The sequence below is a fragment of the Meles meles genome, chromosome 1 (genome assembly GCF_922984935.1).
Source record: "Meles meles chromosome 1, mMelMel3.1 paternal haplotype, whole genome shotgun sequence".
NCBI classification, from domain to species: Eukaryota; Metazoa; Chordata; class Mammalia; order Carnivora; family Mustelidae; genus Meles; species Meles meles.
The window spans coordinates 163,739,771-163,763,535 of record NC_060066.1 but is presented as its reverse complement, the minus strand read 5'-3'; the positions used below and the strand labels follow the sequence as shown (position 1 = coordinate 163,763,535).

General features: G+C 41.2%; 1 protein-coding gene across 1 annotated transcript in view; it reads left to right on the top strand.

Moving 5' to 3' along the window:
• The window catches only part of CACHD1 (cache domain containing 1), a 208,235-nt gene that overhangs the window by 82,172 nt on the left and 102,298 nt on the right, over window positions 1-23,765 (top strand). Inside the window, exon 2 of the mRNA XM_046019830.1 lies at window positions 1,667-1,729. Coding sequence (XP_045875786.1) covers window positions 1,667-1,729 — 63 coding nt within the window. The remainder of the gene's footprint in view (window positions 1-1,666; window positions 1,730-23,765) is intronic.

Here is a 23,765-nt window from a genome sequence, read left to right as displayed (position 1 = left end):
AGTAGTTTTTCATCTTTGGAGCTGCAGTGACTTCCATATAAAGATGGATTAGGACATGTGCCCAAAGGTACAGTATGTGCATGGCGTTAGCCACTCAACAAATCTGATGTTTTCTCTGCTGTGTGGTGGAGATAATAGTGCCTGTCATGAGGGTGTTTAGGAGACATCTAAAAAACAAAACAAAACACGCTGAGAATAATGTCGGCCCATAGTAAGCATTCATTACACAGCAGCCAGTATCCTTGATCTTAGCACTATTACTAGAAATATGGACCTTTCCTATCAGAGTCTTCTTTTTTTCTTTTTTAAGATTTATTTGAGGGGGGAGGGGCAAAGGGGGAGGGATAAAGAACCTTAAGCAGGCTCTGCTCTGAGCACACAGCCCAGCCAGAAGCAGGACTCGAGATCACGACCTGAGCTGAGTGGAAACGGAGAGTCAGCCCATTAACTGACTACGCCATCCAGGTGCCCCTCAGCAGAGTCCTTTTCGGGAAGGAAAGGGGAAATTAACATCTGTTGGATGAATGAGTGGTGTCTTGTAAAATTATGATAATTCGTAATTAGAATTTTCCAGACTGTAATTCCATCCCATTCTGTCACAGTCCTTCCCCTCCTTCCCCCACCCTCCTCCCTAGCACCTTATCTTTCCCTTTTTGCCCAGCACTTGGTAAACTTGGCACTTGCCTTCCTCACCACAACCATGCAGGTGTGCTAGGCTATCCTGGAAGCTGTCCCAGATGCTGACAAGCCCTTGGCAGTGGGATAGAAAGGGAAAAGGGAAGTTTTGGCTGACATCTCCAGGTCTGACTCCTTACTCATCTGGAGAGTTCCAGTGGTTATCTTTAAAGTTTTAGGGTAAATGATGGGGCCGCTGCTCTTTTTTTGTGTCTCTAACAGATACGTATCTTGGATCCTAATTTCTTTAGTATGTTATATATTAATCTCTTGTGACTGCTCAGGAATGGGTAGGGTTTGGTAAAGTCATAAGTCAGCAGGGATGTTTTAAATGCAGGCAATGTATGGAGGGGGTAGTTACCAGCTAGGCAGAGAGCCGTGGAAGAATGTGTGTGCTTGTGTGTCATAGTTTGGACGAATGTCTTGGCACGGCTGTCCCATTTCCTGACATGTAAGAACTGGATCTTGAGGCCGCACATATTTGGCAAGCCCTATTATGTTACCCTCCCGAGGGAGTGCTTGGGTAATGAAGGTGATAGATAATATTGGGTAGGGACTGGTGGGACCAGGGACATGAGAGAATAAGGAAAGAATCCCTTTTAAAGACCTTTATTGCCTTAGATTTTAGTGTCTGTAAACAATTACAGCATTCAGGGAGTGCAGGATTTAAATGAGAAACACAACTTTGTCAGATTATACCACTTGGATAAAATGGCATGGGCTCCGGAAATCTATAATTAAATGTATTTTTGAAAATGAAAAATATAGTGGAACATCTGGTTTATTTCACTGCAGAAGTGCCTGGTATTTGCTTATATAAGTGTGATTGACTTTGGCTGATACGTGGATTTCTCGGTGTAAAGTAACAGTATTTTAATGAAATTTTTTCTGATTGATTCTGTTTGTGTTATAAACAGATTGCACACAGTCTTCATTGGAAAATGGCTGTCTTGAGAAAATCTAATGTTTGTTCATGTTCTTTTTGTTCCAGCGGATATTCAACTCCTTTGTTTACACAGAGAAGATCTCAAATGGAGAAAGTGAAGTACAGCAGGTAAGAGGTTACTTAGTACTTGACCTTCTCTTTGTCCTGCTTTTGAATATAACTGCATTATCCTTCGCAGGCCATCCCTATGTGAGGTTTCCCGTTGTTCTGTGTAGGGTTTCATCTGTGTTGTAGGCACAACGGTGACAACCTCAGACTTGAAGTTCTTATAGGCCGTTGCAATAATGGTTCTGTGGATATTTTTTGCTATTTGTGTTACACTTTGGAAGTATGATTTAATTGCTTTTTGTTGTTTTGAAAATTCCTGAACTGATCCCAATTTTAAAATATTAGAAATTATTTCATCTGATACTGGGAAGAAGTGCCCAGGCTTTGGAATTAGACCAACCCAGATCAGATTCTTTTTTTTTTCACTTATTCCATGACCCCCAGTAAGCAAGTCAAGCCTTTTTGATCTGTTGTTTCTGGGCCTTAAGTAAGGTGAATACAGTATGTCCTTTATGAGATAGTGAGAGTTAAATGAAGTAATGTCAAGATGGTTGAACAAATGACATCCTTTGTATGGAAGATTCTGGCATAGAAGCAGCTCAGTGGATATTGTCTTCTTTTGTTCTTTAATATTTCTTTTCTCCTGTATTCATTTGCTTCTTGGTCCTTCTATCTCCTTTCAGTACTGTGTGGGGTCAAAAAGTTCTGAGGCCAGATTCTATTTACTTTATTTATAGCTGCCTTCAGATGGACTGCTTCCTAAATTAAAACATAGTGTTGGTGAACTTGGTCATAAATAATTGATCTGTGCTTAAAAAGAAGGGTGGTAAAGAGGATTCTGGGTTTTAATTTCAACTAATCCACCAACTTCATTACACTGTGTGACTGTCAACTGGTAACTTGAAGCAGGGTTGGAAACTTAAGTAAAAAACAGAACCAAGCTAAAAACCAGAGTGCAGCGGAGTGCTTCCACAGAATAAAAAGATAACAGTGGTAAAACACACAATAATTCAAATTCCCTGAGATGCTGCCTTTATTTTATTCCTGGAAAACAGCTTGACTTGATCGGAACTTCAGAAGTGCCGCACAAGAGGGAAAAGCTTTGCAAGTGTCATTAGAGTGACGTTATTGATGGGGTAGTTATTTATTTATAATAAATTACTGTGGTTTAATTTTGAAGTTCAGCATTTCCTGTGTGTAGACCTTAAAATGTTTTATTGGTTTCTGGAGGTTAAATTTAAAGGATGTAAGCACTTATGTGTGTACTCTTTTTCTTAGCTTCAGATATTTTTAAAAAAACTAATGACTTCACATTACAGTGAATATGATGTAGTTTGCTGTATCAAGTCTTTTGTCTTAATAATTCCTGTCTTATGTTTATTCCAGCAAACTGAGAAGTGCTTTTAAGGTCATGAAATTTAAAAGGGTTTTGATGGGAGGGAAGATTTCTACACAAAGTGTGTTGGAGGAAACTTTCTGGGAGACCAAAGGCCACTTGATAACATTTTAAAGAAACTGACCCAGGGAGATCAGCTTTGTTGCTCTCCTTGAAGTAACAGATACAAGTTCTTCTTCATCTGTCTTCAGATGTGAAACTTGTTTGCCCAGACTGATATCATTGCTTTATTTATCAAGATGTGCACAAGTTTGCAAGCCTTTAATAATTTGTTAAAATTATAGCAACTGATTGAGCACATATGGAACACTGGTGCTTATCACATTGATTTTTTTTTTCCTCAAAATAACCTTGAAGGAAAAATATCCTTATTACAGATAAGCAAACTGAAGCTCCAAGAGATAAAATAAGTTTCCTGTAGTTACATTAGCTACTTTTCAAAAGAAGTTGGACACCAAGTTTATATGTGTATATGTATGTATGTATGTGTGTGTATGCTTTTAAGAGTTCATTTTTAAAATTTGTATATTCAATTCAAAACAACAGCCTCTGCTAAGCTTTTTTTTTTTTTGTATCATTCAAATGAATTCTCACCCAGTTCTGTGTCCACCCCCCATCCCATGGTCAAGAAATTCCCTTACATTGACCCAGAATATGCTTTGAACCTTCCTTCAACCTCTCCAGTCTGCCCTTTGGACGAACCCTGAACAAAGTGATCTTATGCCTCTTTTGCATCCAGTATGTGAAGATAATTATCATGTCATCATTATTATAAGAACCCTCGTAACTGCTTATAAGATTTATTGAATAAGTCAAAATAGGCTGGTTATTGAAGGTGGATTACTGACCCCTCTACTCCATTTTAGCTCACTCTGTAGTGGACCACTTCATGTTTTGGTATATTTTGTAGGATCTGCAATCCTGATTTGATTGTTCTGTCCATCATTCCTCCATTGGGGTAATGAGAACTAGAACCTCGTGGATTCTCACCCTCCCCCCTTACTAATCAGATCTTGCTGAGAGTTGGATCTGGCTTGTGCATACTGTGTAAGTTGGCAGTAACTCTAGTGCGTTGTTAATACCTTCTGCTTAGGGGAGCAAAGTAATTAAAACTAATAAACATTTTGTGATTCTTGACTCTTACTACAAAACTCTCTATGGTATAGACTTTGCTTTGCTTTTTCTAATTATTTCTTTTAAATTAACCTTCAGAGTGTGGCTCTGAATGCCTAACAATGTGTTTTAAATCTTTAATTAGTTCAGTATCTGTAGTTTTGCTGCCAAAAATCTGTGGCAACAGCCTCAGGAAATAAAATCACATGCACACATTCTTACGCAGGGCATTTCCCATAGATTCCATTTTTTAAAACTTTGAGAAATGAAGTTGTATGAGCACATAAAGCCGTTATATGAAATTGAACCAGAATCAAGAAAAATGAATTTTTGATCCAGTGCCCCAAAGAGAGCAAAACATTATCCATAAAACACAAAGCAATGAAGAAGAAACAAAAAGAGAAAGAGCCTCTTGGAGCACTTAATTGAATCACTAAAGAAACCAGAGGCACCTTGGACATGTGTCAAGAGTTTGGTCTCTTTCACAAATGTTCTAGTAATTATTTAGGTTAATCATTTATTTAATGAGATAGCAAATCTATTTTCATCATGCACTATTTCATAAATTATTGATGGCAGTGGCTGATTTTAGAAGACTTTAGAATTCTTTTGGAATAGGCCATTAGGGTAAGAGCAACACCTGTGTATGCAGTGTACCTGACCTTGGGCCAATATACCTGACCTTGGGCCAAGTACTCCTTCTTTCTTAATCCTTTTTTTCTCTCTTCAGGATCCTATCCTTCAGCATGTGAACGTGCTGTTCTTCTGTCTTAAGCACAAACAAACCCTTGACCCTACTTCCCTCTCCATGTACTGCCCCATTTTTTTCTTTCCCTTTGAAGCACAAACCGTCACAAGCTATCCATACTCCTTTGGTCCAGTTCTTGCTTTCTCTCTGAAACTTTCTCCAGCCCTACAAATCCCACAAAACTGCTCTCTCTGAGGTCACCAGTGATGCCCACTAAATCCAGAGTCCTCATTGGATTTCATTAACATCAGTATGAAGAGGTTTGATCCTTTCTATTGTGTTGATAAACTTACCTGGAGTGGGCCTGCAGGACCCCACACTTGACTCCTTGCTGTTTCTTGGCATATTCCTGCATTTTAGGGCTTTGCACTGGTGCTGTTGAGACATTCGTCCCCAAGGACCTTCACCTGCTCCAAGTCTCTCCCCAGAAGTCACTTGCTGAAAGAGGTGACCAATGTATTTTAAAATGCAGCCCATCCTGCCTGCCAAAGTCCTAATTTTCCTTTACTTTGTCTATTTCCTCCACCCCCCTCCCCCTATTACTTACCACTTTGTGATTCTAGGGTATTTGCTTTATAAAACTCGTTTGGAAACATTTCCTTGTTCTTGACTTTCGAAAAGAGCATATAGCATTGGTGGTATTCTTCCGTTGATGTTTGGTTGAATATACCCAGAATGCCATCTGGGCTAGGAGCATGCTTTGTGGGCAAGTTTTTGATCATCCGTTTCTGTAATAGCTATAGGTCTTTGGGTTTTGTGGGTGGGGTTGAGGGGGAGGTACAGTTTTTTTTCTTAGATTTTCTGTCTTGTATCCATTTTAGTAAGAGGATTTTTTTCAAGAGATTTGTCTTTTTCATCTAAGTTGTCAAATTTATTGGCATAGAAGTGTTTATAATATTTTGTTATCCTTTTAATAACTGTAGGCTAAGAGAAGAACATAAAAATCAGTAAAACAAAATATTGGTTCTTTGGGTGGGGGGGGGAATACATTGAATGGATACATTAGACTGACAGAGAATGAGAGAGAACAAATGGCAAAGTAAATTGGTGATGACCAAGCTTTTATAACTTGGCCTCATTAATTTTCTCCACTTTCTGTTTCACAGTTTTAAGCTCTTTGTTATTTCTTCCCTTGTGTTGTAGGTTAGGTTTGGTCTTCTGCTTCTTAAATTGGAATTTTAGGTCATTTTTTTTTTTTTTACACCTGTCTGTTTTTCAAATAGAGTCATTTAACACTATAAACTGTCCTCGCATTGCTTTTATCGTCCCACAAAGTTTGAGATCATGGTTTTCTTATAGTTCAATTTTTGAAATATTTTCTAATTTCTTTTTTGACCCAAGGATTACTTTATAGTGTGTGTAGTCCGATTTCCAAAACATTTTTCTTAGCTATTGTTACTAACTTCTAATTTAATTTCACTGTGGTCAGGGAACATATTCTCTGATTTCAGTCTTTTTTAATTTGTTGAAACTTGGGTTTTATGGCCCTGCATATGATTTACTTCGGTGAATATACCATGTAAACATGAATGTGTATTCTGTAGTTGCTAACTGTTAGGTTCTTTATATACCCATTAGATAAAGCAAATTGATAATTCATATTATTTGTTTGGGGGCTGATTTTTATTTTGTCTAATTCTGTCATTGCTAAGAGGATTGTTACTATCTGTATTGTTGGAGTTGTGCGTTTTTCCCTTTAATTCTGCTCATTTTTGCCTCCTATAGTTTGAGGTTTCATTGTTGGGCTGGTATACATTTAAAATTGTTTGGTCTTTCTGAGGAAGGTGTTTTTGACATTATAAAATGTTCTTTATGTCTGATTACAGTGGTCTTTTCTTGAAGTTTAAGCTGATACTAATACTGCCACTCCAGCCTTTCTATGCTTACTATTTGCACTAGGTCTTTTTATAAGCATTTACTTTCTGTGTCTCCCTTGGTAACAGTGTATCTTTTGTAGACCAAAGAGTTGAGGCTTTTTTAACTGACAATTTTGGTCTTTTAATTGGGAGTATTTACTTTGATTGTTGGATTTGGGTCAACTATTTTCATTTCCCCCTCTTTTAGTTCCTCCCCCACCACCTCCTTTTGAATTTTATATATATATATATATATATATATATGTATATATGTGTATATATGTATATATGTATATGTATATATGTATATCTATGTGTATATATATATGAATTTCATATTAATCTGTCTTAGCTTTTTAAACCTGTATTTCTCTGATTATTTTTAGGTTTATGCTCTACGCACATGCTACAGTATGAACCCTTAGCTTATTACAGTCTATTTGGAGCTTAATACTCTTATCACTTCACAGAAAATCTAGAACCCTCATAACCTTGTAGGTCCATTTCCCACTACTGTCCTTCATGCTAAAGTTCTGCCTATTGTAAACTGCACAAGAGAATATTAAACTTTCCTTTAAATTGTCCTATGAAGTCAATAAATTAATGAAAAGAAAATGAATGTTGGATACTTAACCATTCCCAATAAGCTTCATTTTTTTCCCCCAAAGATAATCAACTGATAGTTTAAAAACCTCTTTGAAGATTTTCTGGTGACAGAGTCTCTTTCTCATTATTCTTGTGCTCAGAAAATATCTTTATTTGCCTTTACTCTTAAGATATTTTTGCTTGAGACTAAGTTCTAGAGTGATTTCTTAAAAAAATCTTTTAAAGCATGAATGATGTTCCACTGTGTAGTGGAGTTCACTCCTGATGAGAAGGCCATAAAAGTTGTCACTGTCTATAATATCATTGCCCACCCACACCCCCTGGATGCTGTCACAGTTTTCCCCTCTGTCTTTGTTTTTCAGCAATTTGACTCTAATTGTCTAGACATATCAGTCTTTATATTTATCCTCCCTGGTGTGTGTTGAGCTTTCTGAATCTACAAATATTTGGTCTTCATCAGATTTGGGGGGCTTTTTGATCATTACTTGCTCAGATATTTTTCTGCCTTGTTCTCTTTTCTCCTGCTGGGACTTTGATTCCATATATGCTACATCTTTTGATATTTTTTACAAGTTCCTGAGATAATGCCACCGCCTCCTTTTAAAAATTATTTTCCCCCTGACCTTCCGATTAGATCATTTTTGTTGACCTATCTTTAAGTTTACTCCTAATGTCTCAACCTGCTGTTGAACTCCCCAGATAGACTTTTTAAAACTTCAGTATCCTATTTTTAAACTCCAGGATTTCCATTTGTTTCTCTCTATAGAGGATTTTTCTAAGATTTTCTTTTCAGTCCCAGGATTTCCATTTGTTTCTCTCTATAGAGGATTTTTCTAAGATTTTCTTTTCAGTCATTGCGAGCATGTTTTCCTTTGTATCCTTGAGCATAGTTGTGATAGCGACTTTGGAATCCTGTGTGCAGGTTCTGTCATCTGCGTATATTTGAACTTGATTTTTGTTGATTCTTTACTCTCAAAAATTGGTCACACTTTGGCTTTTATTCTTCTGTCAAAAAATAGGGATTGTACTCTGGAAACTGAAAAGCTTTGGGTTCTGTTATATTCCTGTGAGAAGAGTTAATTGTTGTAGCAGGCATTCAGGCTGATAGGACGCAAACTGCTAGTCTGTTTCTTCTTCCTTCCTTCCTTCCTTTTTCTTCCTTCCTTAGATTGATTGATTGATTGATTAATTGATTTCACACACACACACACACACACACACATAGAGTGAGAGACATATAGCGAGAGAGGGAACACAAGCAGGGGTAGTGGGAGAGGAAGAAGCAGGCTTCCCACTGAGCAGGGAGCCTGAAGTGGGGCTCGATCCTAGGACCCTGGGATCATGACCTGAGCTGAAGGCAGGTGCTTAATGACTGAGCCACCCAGGTGCCCCTGCTAGTCTGTTTCCCGTGTTTCAAAACACTCTAGCATTTAAAATACATTCTGGTAGAAGTCTGTAGTTTTTCCTCAATTATTTTTGTGAATTATTACTTGATACTGATACTTCTACCTGCAAGATTTAAAATTTGATGTTTTATTTCACCAAATACCATTCATTGGAGTACAGTAAAGGAGAAGCATATTGGTTTTATACGAACCTAATGCTTGGTAATACTCCAAATTATTCCCATACCTGCATAAATTCAAGTCCCCAGTCACAAGAAATTTGGACCAGGTCAAAGCAATGGATTAGAATCCATCTAAAAAGAAGTATCTATATCATGCATGAAATTCTATCCCTTTATTTGTAGAAGTAGAAAAATAGTTTGTAACAGAACAAACACAAAAGAGTTATTTCTTCAAAGATATTATGAATAGAGATAGTCAGCCTTACAGAGATGATACTTTATATGCTAAAATGTAAGTAATCAGTTCTAAGTAGTGTGGTGTTTCAGAATTTTAGAGTTGGGACCTCTGAGACCATGGGTATAAGGCCAGAAAGGTTAGAAAACTACTCCTTGGGACGGGTTGCTTGTGATGGAGAATTAGAGAGCCTCGTCTTTTGATATGGAAAACTTGAGCTCCAAGCAGTTTCTGTCATTTACATCTATTTGATTTTTGGCATGATACTTAACCTTTCAGTGTCTGCATCCATTTCATTTATAAAATGGGCATGACAGTCTGTGTTGCAAGATTGCTCCAAAAGTTACGTGGCAGGCACAGACTAGACATTTTTGTATTTTGTGTTCTGCTTTCAGAGTGCAATAGGGTGGTAGAGAATGCATGTAAGAGTAGAGGAATGAGAAGATTGCCATTCTTAGTATGTTATTTAATCCTCTTAGGTAAGGCCTTTAAGAAGAAAGCTGTAGGGGGCGCCTGGGTGGCTCGGTGGGTTAGGGCTTCTGCCTTCGGCTCAGGTCATGGTCCCGGGGTCCTGGGATCGAGCCTTGCATCGGGCTCTCTGCTCCGCGGAGAGCCTGCTTCCGCCTCTCTCTCTCTGCCTGCCTCTCTGCCTGCTTGTGATTTCTGTCTGTCAAATAAATAGATAAAATCTTAAAAAAAAAAAAAAAAAGAGGAAGAAAGCTGTAAATTAGAGAATTTCCAGGAGAGAACAATCACAGAAAGACCCTGGAAGGGACTAGTGGGAGCTTTAAGTAGAAGCTGTGCTAGTTGAGAAATGAGAGACCAGACATGGGATTTATGTCAGTTTTGCATTTGTATTATTTCTGTATTTCTACTACCAGAAACTCCTCACTGTAGGAAAACCTGGTTCTGTTGTTGAGCTGTGCACTGCACCACAGGGAGAAAGGGACAATGGTAGACAAGAGGAGGCGTGGAAGCACTGAGCACTTGGGAATCATGTCTTTGAATTCTGGCTCCCTGTGCCTGGTACTGGGTAGGCATTTAGTGAATATTTGTTGTAAAAAGTATCTAGAGATACTCTGCACCTCAATACTCATATTTCCAGAATCTGGATTTATTTTGGGTTGCCCTGCCAAGCATAACCTAGTGTGGTAGTAGCCTGAAGGCTCTCATTTTGTTTATAATTACCTAGTTAAGTATGTTCAAGGCTCAGACTTGTCCAGAGTAGAGGAATCCTGGAGGTGGTGTAGATGGATTCCATTCTTTGCCTCTAACCTTTCCTCCACCTGTCCCCAGGGGATTTATTTAAGCTGAGCCCTGGTTTAGTTCACCCACTTACCGAAATCTACACGTGGCTCTGTGTTTATTGGAAGTGTTCATGAAATTTTTGTTGAATGAGTGAACAAAAGGCACTGAATTTGTAGGAAGGTAAAAGAAATGTTGAAAGCTAGTAAAGCCACCCAGATGGAAAATTTGTAATGAATTAGCCAAAGCTCAGTGCAAACAGATGATTGTTCTCTCAAACCAGAGTCCTGGCAAATTGAGCTCGTTGTTTAGGTTTCCTTGATTGGAAATGAATCTAGGTCTGTTTCAGGTCTTACTGTTCTTGGTCTGACTTTCCAAAAGAGAAATTCATTTTTATCTTAGAAACCCTTTTCCTGGCCTGCTTATGCCTTGTTCCATAAGATGGGATGGTGGTCTTTCATTTTGGAAAAATAGTATAAAAAAGAAACCCTTTTCCTGGCCTGCTTATGCCTTGTTCCATAAGATGGGATGGTGGTCTTTCATTTTGGAAAAATAGTATAAAAAAGAATGTGATAGTTGTAATATTTATATGGCTCTTTGTTTTTTAGTGTATCCATGTATATTTTCTCATTTTATCCTCTTAATGACATCATAAAAAGTGCAAGTGTCCTTATCCCATTTTCCATATGAGAAAACTGTGTCAGAGAGATCATTATAAATGGTAAAGTGGCAAAGACAGAATTTCCCTAGTTTTGTGTTTTCTTCATTGTATTGATATTGATATTGATATTGATATTGTGATAATGATTGGCATTATTTATTGACTATATATGATTAAGTACTGTCATTAAATCTTGTATGGCCTGTGTCATTAAATCTTACATGATTCCATCCCCTCTTTACATCCTTCAGACTTGCCTCAGCGTCCCTTCTCAGTGAGGCCCTCCTGGGCCACTCAGTTATAAAAAATCTTAGTAATTGGTCCCCTCTTTACTTCTTACCCCGATCTCTGTTTTATTTATCTCCTTATAATTTATCACCGAGGATGTATACATTTATTTTTGTTTGTTTAATATATTTCCTTTGGGGGGCGCCTGGGTGGCTCAGTGGATTAAAGCCTCTGCCTTTGGCTCAGGTCGTGATCTCGGGGTCCTGGGATCGAACCCCGCATCGGGTTCTTTGCTCAGTGGGGAACCTGCTTCCTCCTCTCTTTCTCTCTCTCTCTGCTTACTTGTGATCTCTCTCTGTCAAATAAATTAAAAAAAATCTTAAAAAAAAATTATTTCCTTTGGGTGGTTGTTGAATATCTTTCCTAGTAGAACCTAAGCTCTATGAGGGTAGAACTAATTTCATTCCTTGATGTGCCCTCAGTACCATGAAGAAGTCTTCTACATGTAGTATATGGTAGGTACTCAGTAAATATTTGCATGAATTCATAATCCCCAGAACCGGCTCTATAACGTTTACTGACAAAGGAAAACTATGCACAGGGAAATAAATATCTTGTCCAGGCCTACCTAAAAGGTTAGAGAACTGGTTCGAGTTCAGGTGGATTTAGATGTAGTGCCTCCGTGACTATTTCCAAATTTTGGTTTCCTAAGGTATGAGGGAGGTATAGCAGAGGCCGTTGTAGAATATAAGGATGACGTTCTCGGTTTTTTCTCTCCCTTTCTTCCTCTAACAGGTCACCTGACTTGTTTAATATATTAGTTTATCATGGTTTTACTTTTTTGAAATGATCACTTTACAGAAGAGCTACAATTACAGTACCTCATTCTGCTTTTCAAAAAAAAATTATGCACGATTGAATTTGGATTTGTTTTAAAAGAAATGAAAAAATATTGTGATGAGGAAGTACTCCTTAAAGTAGGGGAAAGGGAGAGGTAAGAAAATATTAAATGTTCTGGGGCACCTGGGTGGCTTAGTGGGTTAAGCCTTTGCCTTCGGCTCAGGTCATGATCTCAGGGTCCTGGGATTGGGCCCTGCATGAGGCTCTCTGCTCGGCGGGGAGCCACTTCCCCTCCTCTCTGCCTGCCTCTCTGCCTGTTTGTGATCTCTCTCTCTCTCTCAAATAAATAAATAAAATCTTAAAAGAAAAGAAAAGAAAATATTAAAGTAAGTAAGAACTTACTTTAAGTAAGTTGTAAGTAAGTAAGTAAGAACTTACAGCAGAAAGAAAACTTGTGGTAGGTCCTCTAGAGGTAGGTCCTCTAAAAATAAAGTTCTTAGTGCAGGGACCATGTCAGAATAATGCTGTAGTGCTTTATAGATCCTGGGATGGAATGGATAAACTAGAGTATGATCTCTTAGAAGGGAGATTCTGAGCAAACCCCTGGTAAGGGGTCGGTAGTTGATGAGTTCAGCAAACATTTGTTGAGGACTTACCATATACTTGGCATTGTAGGAAGAGAAACAAAGAGCTCATCCCAAGGGCATAGTTAAGTCACAGGAGACATGTGTTCATATATTTGGTATATCTTGCTAATCTCTTGCAGGTGGATGCTCTAATGGACGGAAATGCCCTCTTGGGGAAATACTGACTGCATTTATGAGATCAAACAGTGGTCTGAGTAGATTATCAATCCCATCTAGTATGGCGGTACTTTCAGTGCAAATTATGTATTTTTTCTAGAATTCTAATAAATGGGGGATGGTTGCGAGAACTGTTATGTACCTAGACATTGTTGCATTTGGGAAAGATTATTTACTTGACATGAGAATTTGTGTTCTTTTAACAAATGCTGCTTGAGGGGCGCCTGGGTGGCTCAGTGGGTTAAAGCCTCTGCCTTCGGCTCAGGTCATGATCTCAGGGTCCTGGGATCGAGCCCCGCATTGGGCTCTCTGCTCAGCAAGGAGTCTGCTTCCCCCTCTCTCTCTGCCTGCCTCTCTGCGTACTTGTGATCTCTCTCTGTCAAATAAATAAATAAAATCTTTAAAAAACAAACAAACAAACAAATGCTGCTTAATGTGAATTATCTCATTGAATTTATACCACAAACCTGTGATGCAGATACAGTTCCTCTTCCCGTTTTCGATTTGAGGAAATGGGGACTCAGCTATTAAGTAACTCCCCCAAATCATTCTTGAATTAGAGGATATGACCAAGACTTTATTCAGTGTGGTCTGCTGTTGCTTTTTATACTTTGTCCACTGCCAGTTTTCTATAGGTCTCCAATTTTTTTAAAAAGGAATGTGTGGTTTATTCTTTCCTGAGAGTCTTACACATCAACCAAAGTAAGAAAGGAATATGTCTAAACATTTTAAGTACTATGATACATACTTAGCTGCTAAACGAGGAAGAGATTGACTTCAAATACTCAGTTGACACGGGTGAAACACTGAATGGGGTGCTTTCTGGACTGTTAGTGACAAGCCTTTTAACTCTAATAAATCACAGGGATGTAACTTGAGCCGTATGAGGGAAGAGCATTATATTACTAATGGATCTTCCTGTAGGAACAGAAACAATATATAAAAGTAAATGAAGTCCTTGACTCGTTTTTTCTTTTTCACAATTCATCATTATTCCTTTATGAACATAACCCTGAGACAGTTATTATGTGCGCCATTATGGAATTTCTGTTGGGCTTTTGGCTTTTTTTGTTGTTGTCCTTTGTAAATGAGTACCCCCAAATGAGAATTCCTGGCTAATGGAATAAGTGAAAGACTGCAGCTGTTGGGTTAGTACTCAGGATGACAGTCTAACAGAGTGAGCTTCCTTTCTGTGGCACGTGAGTAGAACTTGGTGGACTCTTTGGCATCCCTAGTGAGGAACTGTGATTGGTGGAGCTGTTGTTAGTAGTTTTCCTGGAGAATGTAGCAAACCTTTTTGGGGGGGTGGGGGTCCCTACCTCTCAGAACTCCTGGGTTCTCTCCCATTATGAAGCTCTGACAATAATCTGAGATACTGAATATTGTCATTAATACTGATTAATGATCTGGAACTGCTCAACCAGCTTCTTGGTTGGGGGAGGGGAAGCAAGATGGCTACCTATCTCACTATTTAGTAAACAGCAGTTTGGAATTTGAACTATTTATCTTGTTTATATTTTAAGGAAAAGATATATGCAGCATATGTTCCATATGCTTGTTTAGATTTGGAAGTTAAAATATGGTTGTATGCATGCATGAAAGATTTAATTCCTATCCCAGAGGCTGGCTGATTTGAGGCGCATCTGTAATTGTATGTTAGCCAATGTATGTGCCTTGTGTCAAGATGAGTGGAGATAATTCTCACACACACACCCCCTCCTGTGTACCCACACATTTTATATAATGTACTTTCTCAAAGTACCTCAAAGGCAGGGTGGGGAAAGAAATGTAAGCTCCTTGCACCTGCCCACCCCTCCTCCACCCCCCCCCCCCCCCCCACCGCGGCACCCGTCTCCCTGCTCCAGCTTTTCAGCCCTGCAGTCCATATGTGTGCAGATGCCTTCTTTCAGGAAAGCAGAATCTTGAAGAGTATGAGCCTGGGCTTCCTGCTTAAACTGCATTTAACTAGAAGGGAATGGACCGAGTGTAAGTCTTCATTCTACAAGCCAGGAAGACTTCATCATGAGAAATGAACATTCCACTAAAAATGGAAACAGTTAAGCCCATTATATACACGTTTCCAGTATCTCTCAATTGGATAGGGCTCAGAAATGCTGGGAAGGAGGTAGCAGCCAAGATTTCTCCAAATTCACAATTTGGAGAGTTGGAGATCTCAAGAATTGGAGATCCAGATCTCCAAACTGCTACTCCTACAGAAATATACCCTCTGATCATCTGACCTGGCAGAATGCATACTCAGAAACTAAACTCAAAGTGGATTGGAAAAGCTGGTGAGACTCTTAAGAGCAGAAACCAGGGGCGCCTGGGTGGCTCAGTGGGTTAAAGCTTCTGCCTTCGGCTCATGGTCTCGGGGTCCTGGGATCGAGCCCCGCATCGGGCTCTCTGCTCAGCAGGAAGCCTGCTTTGCTTCCTCCTCTCTCTCTGCCTGCCTCTCTGACTACTTGTAATCTCTGTCTATCAAATAAATTAATTAAAAAAAAAGGAGCAGAAACCACCTCGTCCCTAATCCATTCCTTGGCACAATAGGAAATACTGTGGTAATGATGTGAAGGAATTAATTGCTGCTACTAGCAAAACCCTTTGAAAATCTGGACCGATGAAGTTACACATTGATAACAATGGGCTCCTAGCAGGGGCTACAGCGTTGTTTTAATGTTAGAAGACTGGGGAGGTCAGGATCATGCAAAAATAGCTGTTCGTGGGCATTTTCACTGGTAGTTACTTAAGCAGTCATCAGTCCTTCTGTGTGCTGTAAAGTGCATGCTGGTTCTTCTGCAAACCCATGGAGAAGTGTCACTGTCCCATCTCCTGAGGCCCGTGTCAGGCACCCCCCTACCGTGGAAGGTGTTAGCAGTGAATCCCACACAAGCAAACAGCCGACGCAGAGCAGGCATGCCCCAGGTCTTCTGTTTGCAATCCTCCCTGTCATCAGATAGGGGATGAGGAGACCTTCCCAAATCCAACTGTGAGTTAGAGAATGATATCAGATGCAGCTTGGCAAGGGAACAGACAGAGAAGGATAGAATAAAATTGTTGTGGTTGAGGCAAATATCCTCATTCCTCTGGTGTGGAACCCACATGGGAAACATTACTTTTTTGTTGTTTCTAGCAAATCTTAATAGCCTTTCCCCCCAGCATCCAGGATTCGCACCTCATCTCAGTGGTCTGTGGGTGTTGTGGTTGTTTCCTAATTGCGACAACAACAACGATGATGACAACAACCACCTTGTACCTCCGTATCAGTATTTAGGGCTCTATACCTACATTGTAGAGGCCCGTAGATCTCAGAGGCTGCTTTGCCACTACTCCTGTATCTTGAAACTAAAGCTAAGAAGTACCTTTTCCCTGTCTTTCGAGATAAATATATTATAAGCTGGCTTCTCTGTTGGAAGGTAGGAGCAGGAGAGAGTGCTCTCCTTCCTGAGGTTGTCCTGCTATACTCTAGACTCGGATGATTATGGATATTCCAGTCCAGTCTTTAACAGCTTATAAGATGCTTTCTCTTGGGCACCTGGTTGGCTCAGTCGGTTATGCATCTGCTTTCAGCTCAGGTCATGATCTCTAGGTCCTGGGATCGAGTCCTGCATAGGCTCCTTGCTCATTGGGGAGTCTGTCTCTGCCTATCTCTGCCCCTCCCCTTCTCCATTAACTAAATAAAATCTTTTTTTAAAAAAATGCTTTCTCTTGCACTGGCTTTTTCCCCCTTCTATTTTATTTATTTATTTTTTTAAACGATTTTATTTATTTGATAGAGATCACAAGTAGGCAGAGGCAGGCAGAGAGGAGGAAGCAGGCTCCCTACCGAGCAGAGAGCCCGATGCGGGGCTCGATTCCAGTACCCTGGGATCATGACCGGAGCGCAAGGCAGAGGCTTTAACCCACTGAACCACCCAGGTGCTCCTCCCCCTTCCGTTTTAAAGGAAATCTATGTTGTGGGAGTTTGTTACTCCAAATATGAAATAACCTGTGCATTGGGCTCTGTCTTGTGCTGACTTATCTTATAATGGAGGACTAGGAGAGATCGCCTACTTGCTGTACTGAGCTCTGCTGTCATTAGAACTGTGTATTAACGAAGTCCTAAAATGGCATGTTATAGTCCATTGTAAAGATAAGTTAATATTCAAAAAGGGGAAATGGAGACATTTTTCCCCCCCTGATGTCTCAAGATCGTCTTCCCAAGAAATGGACGAAGTTCTTGCCAGATCAAGGGTAAGGAAGTGTCTAGTAGAAGATTTTTGTTTCCTCGCCAGTATCCTCTTTCCACTTGATTGCTGAACTAATGGACACTTGCTAACAAGTGGTTGATCGATCTGCTCTCAAAGGGGCTGTGAAGAAACCCTAAAACACTGGTCAGTTGGCCTGTAACCGGAGGTTAGCTCAGGTTTTGACTTTCATTTATACAGGAGAGACTTCCTGAGTCCTTGCAGTGTGCCAGGCTCTGGCCCAGGTTGCAGCGTTGGATGGAGATGAGCTACTGTTTGCATTGGTTGTGGGGACAGTTGCAGGGTCTCAGAGCCCTCCCAGCTGATCCCCAGTTTCTCTAGTGGCCCTGGCTTCCCGTTACTTGGAATGCTTCTAAAGTTACACCTGGTGTTAAGTTATGCACAGATATTTGTACTCTAAATATGGGCTTTGCAAACTAAGAGTAAAGGGCCCGAGTTTTCTTTCCTTTTCCATGATTGTGTCCTTCATAGATCACCAGAGAATTCCTAAATTCACAAACCCAAGATATGTCTCCCCTTCTCCTCCCCGATTAATATTCTGTGGAAACTTATCTCTAGAAGTTGTGAATTAAAGAGTAGAGAGAGGTTGATCTCTATGCTGTGACTCCTTCTCCCCCCAACCCTCATTTCCCAGCCTCTCGATTCTTCCTAAGGTCAAGACTACGCTGAACTTGTTCCTCCTCAAGGAACAGGCTGTAAACTTTGAAGGCCAGAGGACTTGCTTATTTTGGTTTAAAGAAACCTCCGCTCAGGGGCTCCTATTACAGAATGAAGTGAGAAGAAGTGGGTTGAAGCCTGCCCTTCCCATTGTTTCTTTTGTTATGATCTGGTTGTTAAGCGGGGAGTGGGGTGAAAAATAGGGCAAGAGCCTATTGAGCCCTTAAGTTGATAACCTTGGCTTTCAGGAGGCTTGGGTGTGTGTTTCCATGACTCTCCTGAAATACCTAACACAGACTGCTGCCCAAAGCAAACTCCGTTATGACCTTAAAAGCAAACCTGCATTTTGCTTAGAGAGAAGCGGCTGTGCTCTATGGTTTCCCAGAGCTCAGCCTCCTCTGGTTCTCTGGCATGTCAGCACTTGCCTTCTGTTTTTTCCATTGCACTCCTCCCCGGCTCGGCCCCTGGGGCCCTACCTCTCGTAGGAGCAGGGTATGTGACCCTGGAGCCCCCACAGCCTTGCCCATCAATCTTCCTGGTCCACCTGCAGTTTGTCTGTCAGCGGCTGCCCCGCTTCTCCACTGGATGTGCTATTCCCACACATCCGTCAGACAACCCTGAAGCCTCTGGGCCATTGGAAAATCAGACTGGCCCTGTTCCATCTGTACGTCTTCATCTGTCTCGTGCTGTAGCCTCGCCGGCTGCCATGCCCGGGCTCTGCTCTGAATGACAACGTGAAGCCCAGACTCTAGTGGTCCATGAGCAGCCCCTCCCAGCTGTGGCCATGGGTCATGAGGATCCCTTCTCGGACTGGTGTTGTGTTTCTGGGCAAGACTTACTCCAGAGCTGCTGATACTATCCAGGAGGCAGGTCAAGATAGGAAACTAGACAGGCCCAGAGTTTGATCGGCTTGAACCAGATAGGAGCAGTAGTCCTAGGTTGTCTGCCCTGTCCTAGATCCAGAAGCACATTTTTCCAGTATTGCAAATAACGGTGTCTGAGGGCAAATGTATACCACAGTGACCGCTTTTAAGTTCTTTTTTAGATGCTAGGCACTACGTTAAACAAGAATGCATAGTATAGTGTTCAAGAACATGGGTTTGATCTAATTATTTGTGGTGTGACCTTGGGCAAATTTATCAGAACCATCTATTAAAAGTAGCATACAGCAATTACTGAGAGCTGTTGGGGGACTTAAAAGGCCTGACGTTATAATTGCACTTTCAAAGTGCCCAGCACATGGCCAGCAATCGATAAATGATGATTGTTATGCTGCTGATTTGTCGGGGAAAACGGGATCCTTAAATAGGAAAAATGGACAATATGAACCGGGATAGGAGGGGTCCAGTGGCGAGATCAAGGTGATTTTGGAAAAGAAGGGTCTGAGGAGGATTCAGAGAGGCAGAAATGGGGCTGGGCCTGAAAGAATGAGTGGAGCATAGTTGGATCGGGGAGAGGTGTCCTGTCTGTCTCCCCCTCCCCCACCACCCCACCCTGATTTTGGAGTTTGTAGCACAGAGAAGATGGGATTAGAAGAAATGGCCTCCACTTCCTACACTCACTTGGCTTGACTGTGGGCACACCCCTGAGCCTAGATTTCTTGACTGTTGGGACAGGACAGGGAAGACCTGCTCTGCCCAGCTCCCAGGGCTGTTGGAAGGCAGGCGTTGCCATGAGTCCCGTGAAAATGCCTTGAAAATGGCAAAAGACAAGAATAAAGTCCGCGTTAGATCCTGAAGTTCAGAGAGAGAAGATCCCAGACGAATTCTGAGTTATCTCAGACTGTAACTACATAACCTACAGGACACGGGGCTTTCAAAGAGGCACGGTCGGCTCTGGCAGGGCCTGGCCCCGTGTTCACGCCTCCAGCCCGACTCCTCTCCAGTTGCCGAGAATATGTTCAGATTTCTCCATTCCAAGTGCCCTTGTCAGTATGTAAAGTCCCCAAAACAATAACAACCACAGTAATAGTAACAGCAGCAGTAAAGCCACGATCAGCCCCATTTTTTGGCACTTACAGTGTCACTCTGCTGACTATGTCCTGGACCTTCTCCCCTTTAGCTCTCAAACAACAGCATGAAACACCTGTTGTTATTCCCAGCGTAGGGGTAATTAAGTTGAGGCTTAGAGAAATAATTTGCCTAGTTCCCTTTAGGTAGTAAATGACAGAGCTGGATTTAACTCAAATTTATTTGACTCCAAAGCCTAAGCCCTTTGTGCCATTTTGTTCTTAATCTAAGGGGGAAAATGAAGAATAAAAAGAAAAAAAGTTCCCTCCCTCCCCTGCCAACCCTGTGCCAGGTTTCCTACAGAGATTAAGCATGAGGATGAGTTAAAGTAATAAAATGGCCAGTGTTCAGGTAGCCCCTCTCGTTTTACTTAGAGCTTGAGTAGTGGAAAACTTAGACGCCCACCCTATTTTCCCATCACCATCATGTGCATTTCCTGGTGTGGATACTGTGCTAGAACAGTAAGAATAATTCCTTGTACTTTTGGGCTTTATATGTTCGCTATTTGAACATCACAATAAGCCCTTGAAGAGGGATGGTCTTCCCATTTTACTTACGAGGAAACGGAGACTAAGGGAAGTCAACTTGCCCAATTTCCTAGCTGGTCACTGAGAGAGCTGTTTAGAATATTACAACTGTTAATAATTAATTACTAATTACTAATAGATAGTGAGTGTACAGCATTTTATATATCCCGTTGATGGTGTGCAACATGAAACAATGAGAATGTGTTCTGCTTGAACTTTGGAATGCCGTCGCGTGAGGTTCAGTGATGGTAAATGTTTGTGCTTGCCTATTCTTAAAATTATTTGTGTCACATTTAAATAACTCAGTCCTGAAACTGCTGGGGGAAAATAATTCTTGAGTAATAAGGCTGGGATGGGAGGAAGAGGGGATCAGCTATTAAATTCTTATCACGGCACAAAGGTTTTTGAATGTCAAATGTTAAACTCTTCGACATTCAATAGGAATTTTGCTATGAATCTTCAGTCCCCTAGGGTACCTTTCCTGTCTGTGCCTGTCAGCTTCATTGTTATGCATTTTAAATAAAGCTTTCCCTAACATTCGAAACTCCTTCCGGAGTTTTAGGAAAGAGACATAAATAAAGTGTGTCCTGTGCCTTTGCATTTTTGTTATCTTTCACCTTCTTCTGTGTGCCTACCCCAGCCCTACCCCACCCCCCAATCTTTAGAAGTATAAAGCTAAGGTAAAAAGAGCTTTAAAAAGGGGGGCTCTGGGGAAGTATGCAAATGACAGAAATGTCTATGGGAAAATTAAGGGAAGTGAAATTCAGCAAGAAAGAAATTCATTGATGTTGTGATGAAACGTTGTCACTGGAGATGATGACAAATTAGAATCCGTTCCCATGGGGACCGGCATGCTACCTACTGATCATTTGACCCATGGCTGGATGTTGGCTAGCCAGAAGAATTGACCCAAAAGATGACAAGATGGTTTTAGTCCCGTGGTCTCATCAGCATTCAGGAACCCTTTAGGGGATGAAGGGGAGAGGATAAAGAAGGATAAAAGATGAAAGCTGAGCTGTGGAAAGAAAAATGTTTTTAATTACACTGAGGAGGATTGTGGGTCCACCTGTAGCTTTTGTTAAGAATGTCCTTTGTTTTCTCCTGTCTGCAGGGATCATGGCAGGATACAGACCCAGAATCCGTCCGGCCTCTTGGAAGGTTCTGTGTTGGTAGCCGGTCCTCATCAGTTGAACGGATACATTCAGGACTTAATCTCTCTGTGGGCTATCTTTACTCTAATAGATTCTGTTATGCCCGCCGAGCAACCTGGATTTGGTTGGCATGCTAAAAGAGCTTGCTTTTAGAGAGAAAAAAAAATACCCTGCCGTGGAGTGGGAGTTGACATTTCCATAGTGAGTCACTCTCCCATTCCTTGTCAGAGGGCGCAGGGAGGTCATCTCGGGCAGTGGGATCAAGGGAGGCCAGAGCCCTATGTGGGAGTCAAGAGACCCTTAAGCCCCATATGCCTCAGTTTCTTCACTTGTTAAATGGGAATATCATTGCATCTTACTACTCTATAAGGGCAGATGAATTAATTGAATGAAAATTTTGAGGAAAATACTGAATTATGTAAGTCACTTCTGAAAGGAGAGGAATAGTAGTACATCCATGATGCTTTCTTCCCAGGTTATGAAAAAGTTAAACACCCTGGAGTAATTGGAACAATTTAGGTTGGTTTGATGTATCTTATACCACAGTAGTCCAGGAATAGCAGGTATTATTTTGGGAGAATACATCATTTCACCTTTGGCCCCATCCTTTTTTTTTTTTTAATCAGTGGTAGAATTCAGTTCTAAACCTCCTCAAAGGCTTGATTTTCATAGGAACTATGTACAATTCTAAATGTGTTTTCAGAAGTCTAATTTTTAATTATAAAGTAATGAGACCGTGTGTGGCTTATGGTACTCTGCCAAGAATTTCACAGCATTTGTTAAAATGGGTTTGAAAGGAAATGGGAGGAGGGGATTATTGGTCCGTGTGTATTATGGAGAGAAACTGTGTTGCTCAGAGGTCGAAGCCAAGTCTCTGAAGTTGGAATACTACTGGGTTTGAGGGCCAGCTCTACTACTTACTAGCTTTGTAACTTTGAGCAAATTATTGAATGTTTAGTGTCTGCTTCTGGGGGGGGGGGGATGGACATGTGTACCTGACAGAGTTCTTTGAAAGCTTAATTTTGTATGTGCTTATGAAGTGCTCAGAAGGGTGTCCTGCACATAGCTAGCACTTAACAAATGTTGGCTACTTTTTTTTTAAAGATTTTAAAATTTTTATTATTTGTTAGAGTAAGCACAGGCAAGGGGAGCAGCAGGCAGAGGGAGCAGCAGGCTCCCCACTGAACAGGGAGCCTGATACGGGGCTCAATCCCAGGACCTGGAGATCATGACCTGAGCCGAAGGCAGACCTTAGCCAAGTGAGCCACCCAGGTTGGCTAGTCTCTTTTTTAATAAGGCAAGATGGGGTATCACTACGTGAAAGACAGGAGTTTCTGACTGAGAGGTGTGAATCCAAAGTGGAAGGAGCTGGCATTTGAGGTCTTCTGTTAATGGTTGTATGTGTCTGGGTTCTGCGCGTAGGTCCCTGCCTCCACTGATGAAAAATGCAGCTCAAGGCCCATCTTAACCAGGAGGCTGAAGGCAGACATTGCCAACTTGCTCCTGCCCGCACTACTTGTGGCAGTTCCTCTCCCCTTCTCCTCCCCTCCCCTCATCTCACCCCCATCCCCCTCCAGGGAAAGCCTTAGTTCCCTGCCCAGCCCAGGAGTGGGGGGCTTTGTGCCCTGGCTCTGTGCCTTGGCTGATTATATTAAGGGAGTTTCCTCAGATTGTGTGATTTATCATATTTTTCAACATGTGTGTAGTGTGTGGTAAGTACCTCTGTACAGTAGATATTATAATTTTCTGACGAACCCTGCAGTTCTTTGGACAGGTTTCTGGTCCACAGGCTCCAGTCTTGGTAATTCTGATGATGTAAATGGTAGTACCTGGATGCGAGCGGCTTGGATAGCCTAGCTTCAGTATGTTTGCCTAGGGACAGAATTCAACCTGTCAGCCTATCGAGTTACTTACTGCTGCTCAAGAAAGCACCCCAAACTCGGTGGCATAACCAGCAGTTTCTTCATGCTTGCAGATTCTGTGGGTCAGGAGCTCAGGTCCGGCACAGCAAGGATGGCTTATCTCCATTCTATGCTGTCTAGGGCTTCATCACCGGGACTTACTGGAGGCTTCTTGACTCCTATTCAGAATCTGGGCTGAGATGACTTGAAGGTTTGAGCAGCTGGAGTTGTCAGCCAAGCACTTAACTGTGGCTTTTCCATGTGTCTTGGACTTCGTTCGTGTGGTGGCTGAGAGCATTCCAAGAGAGA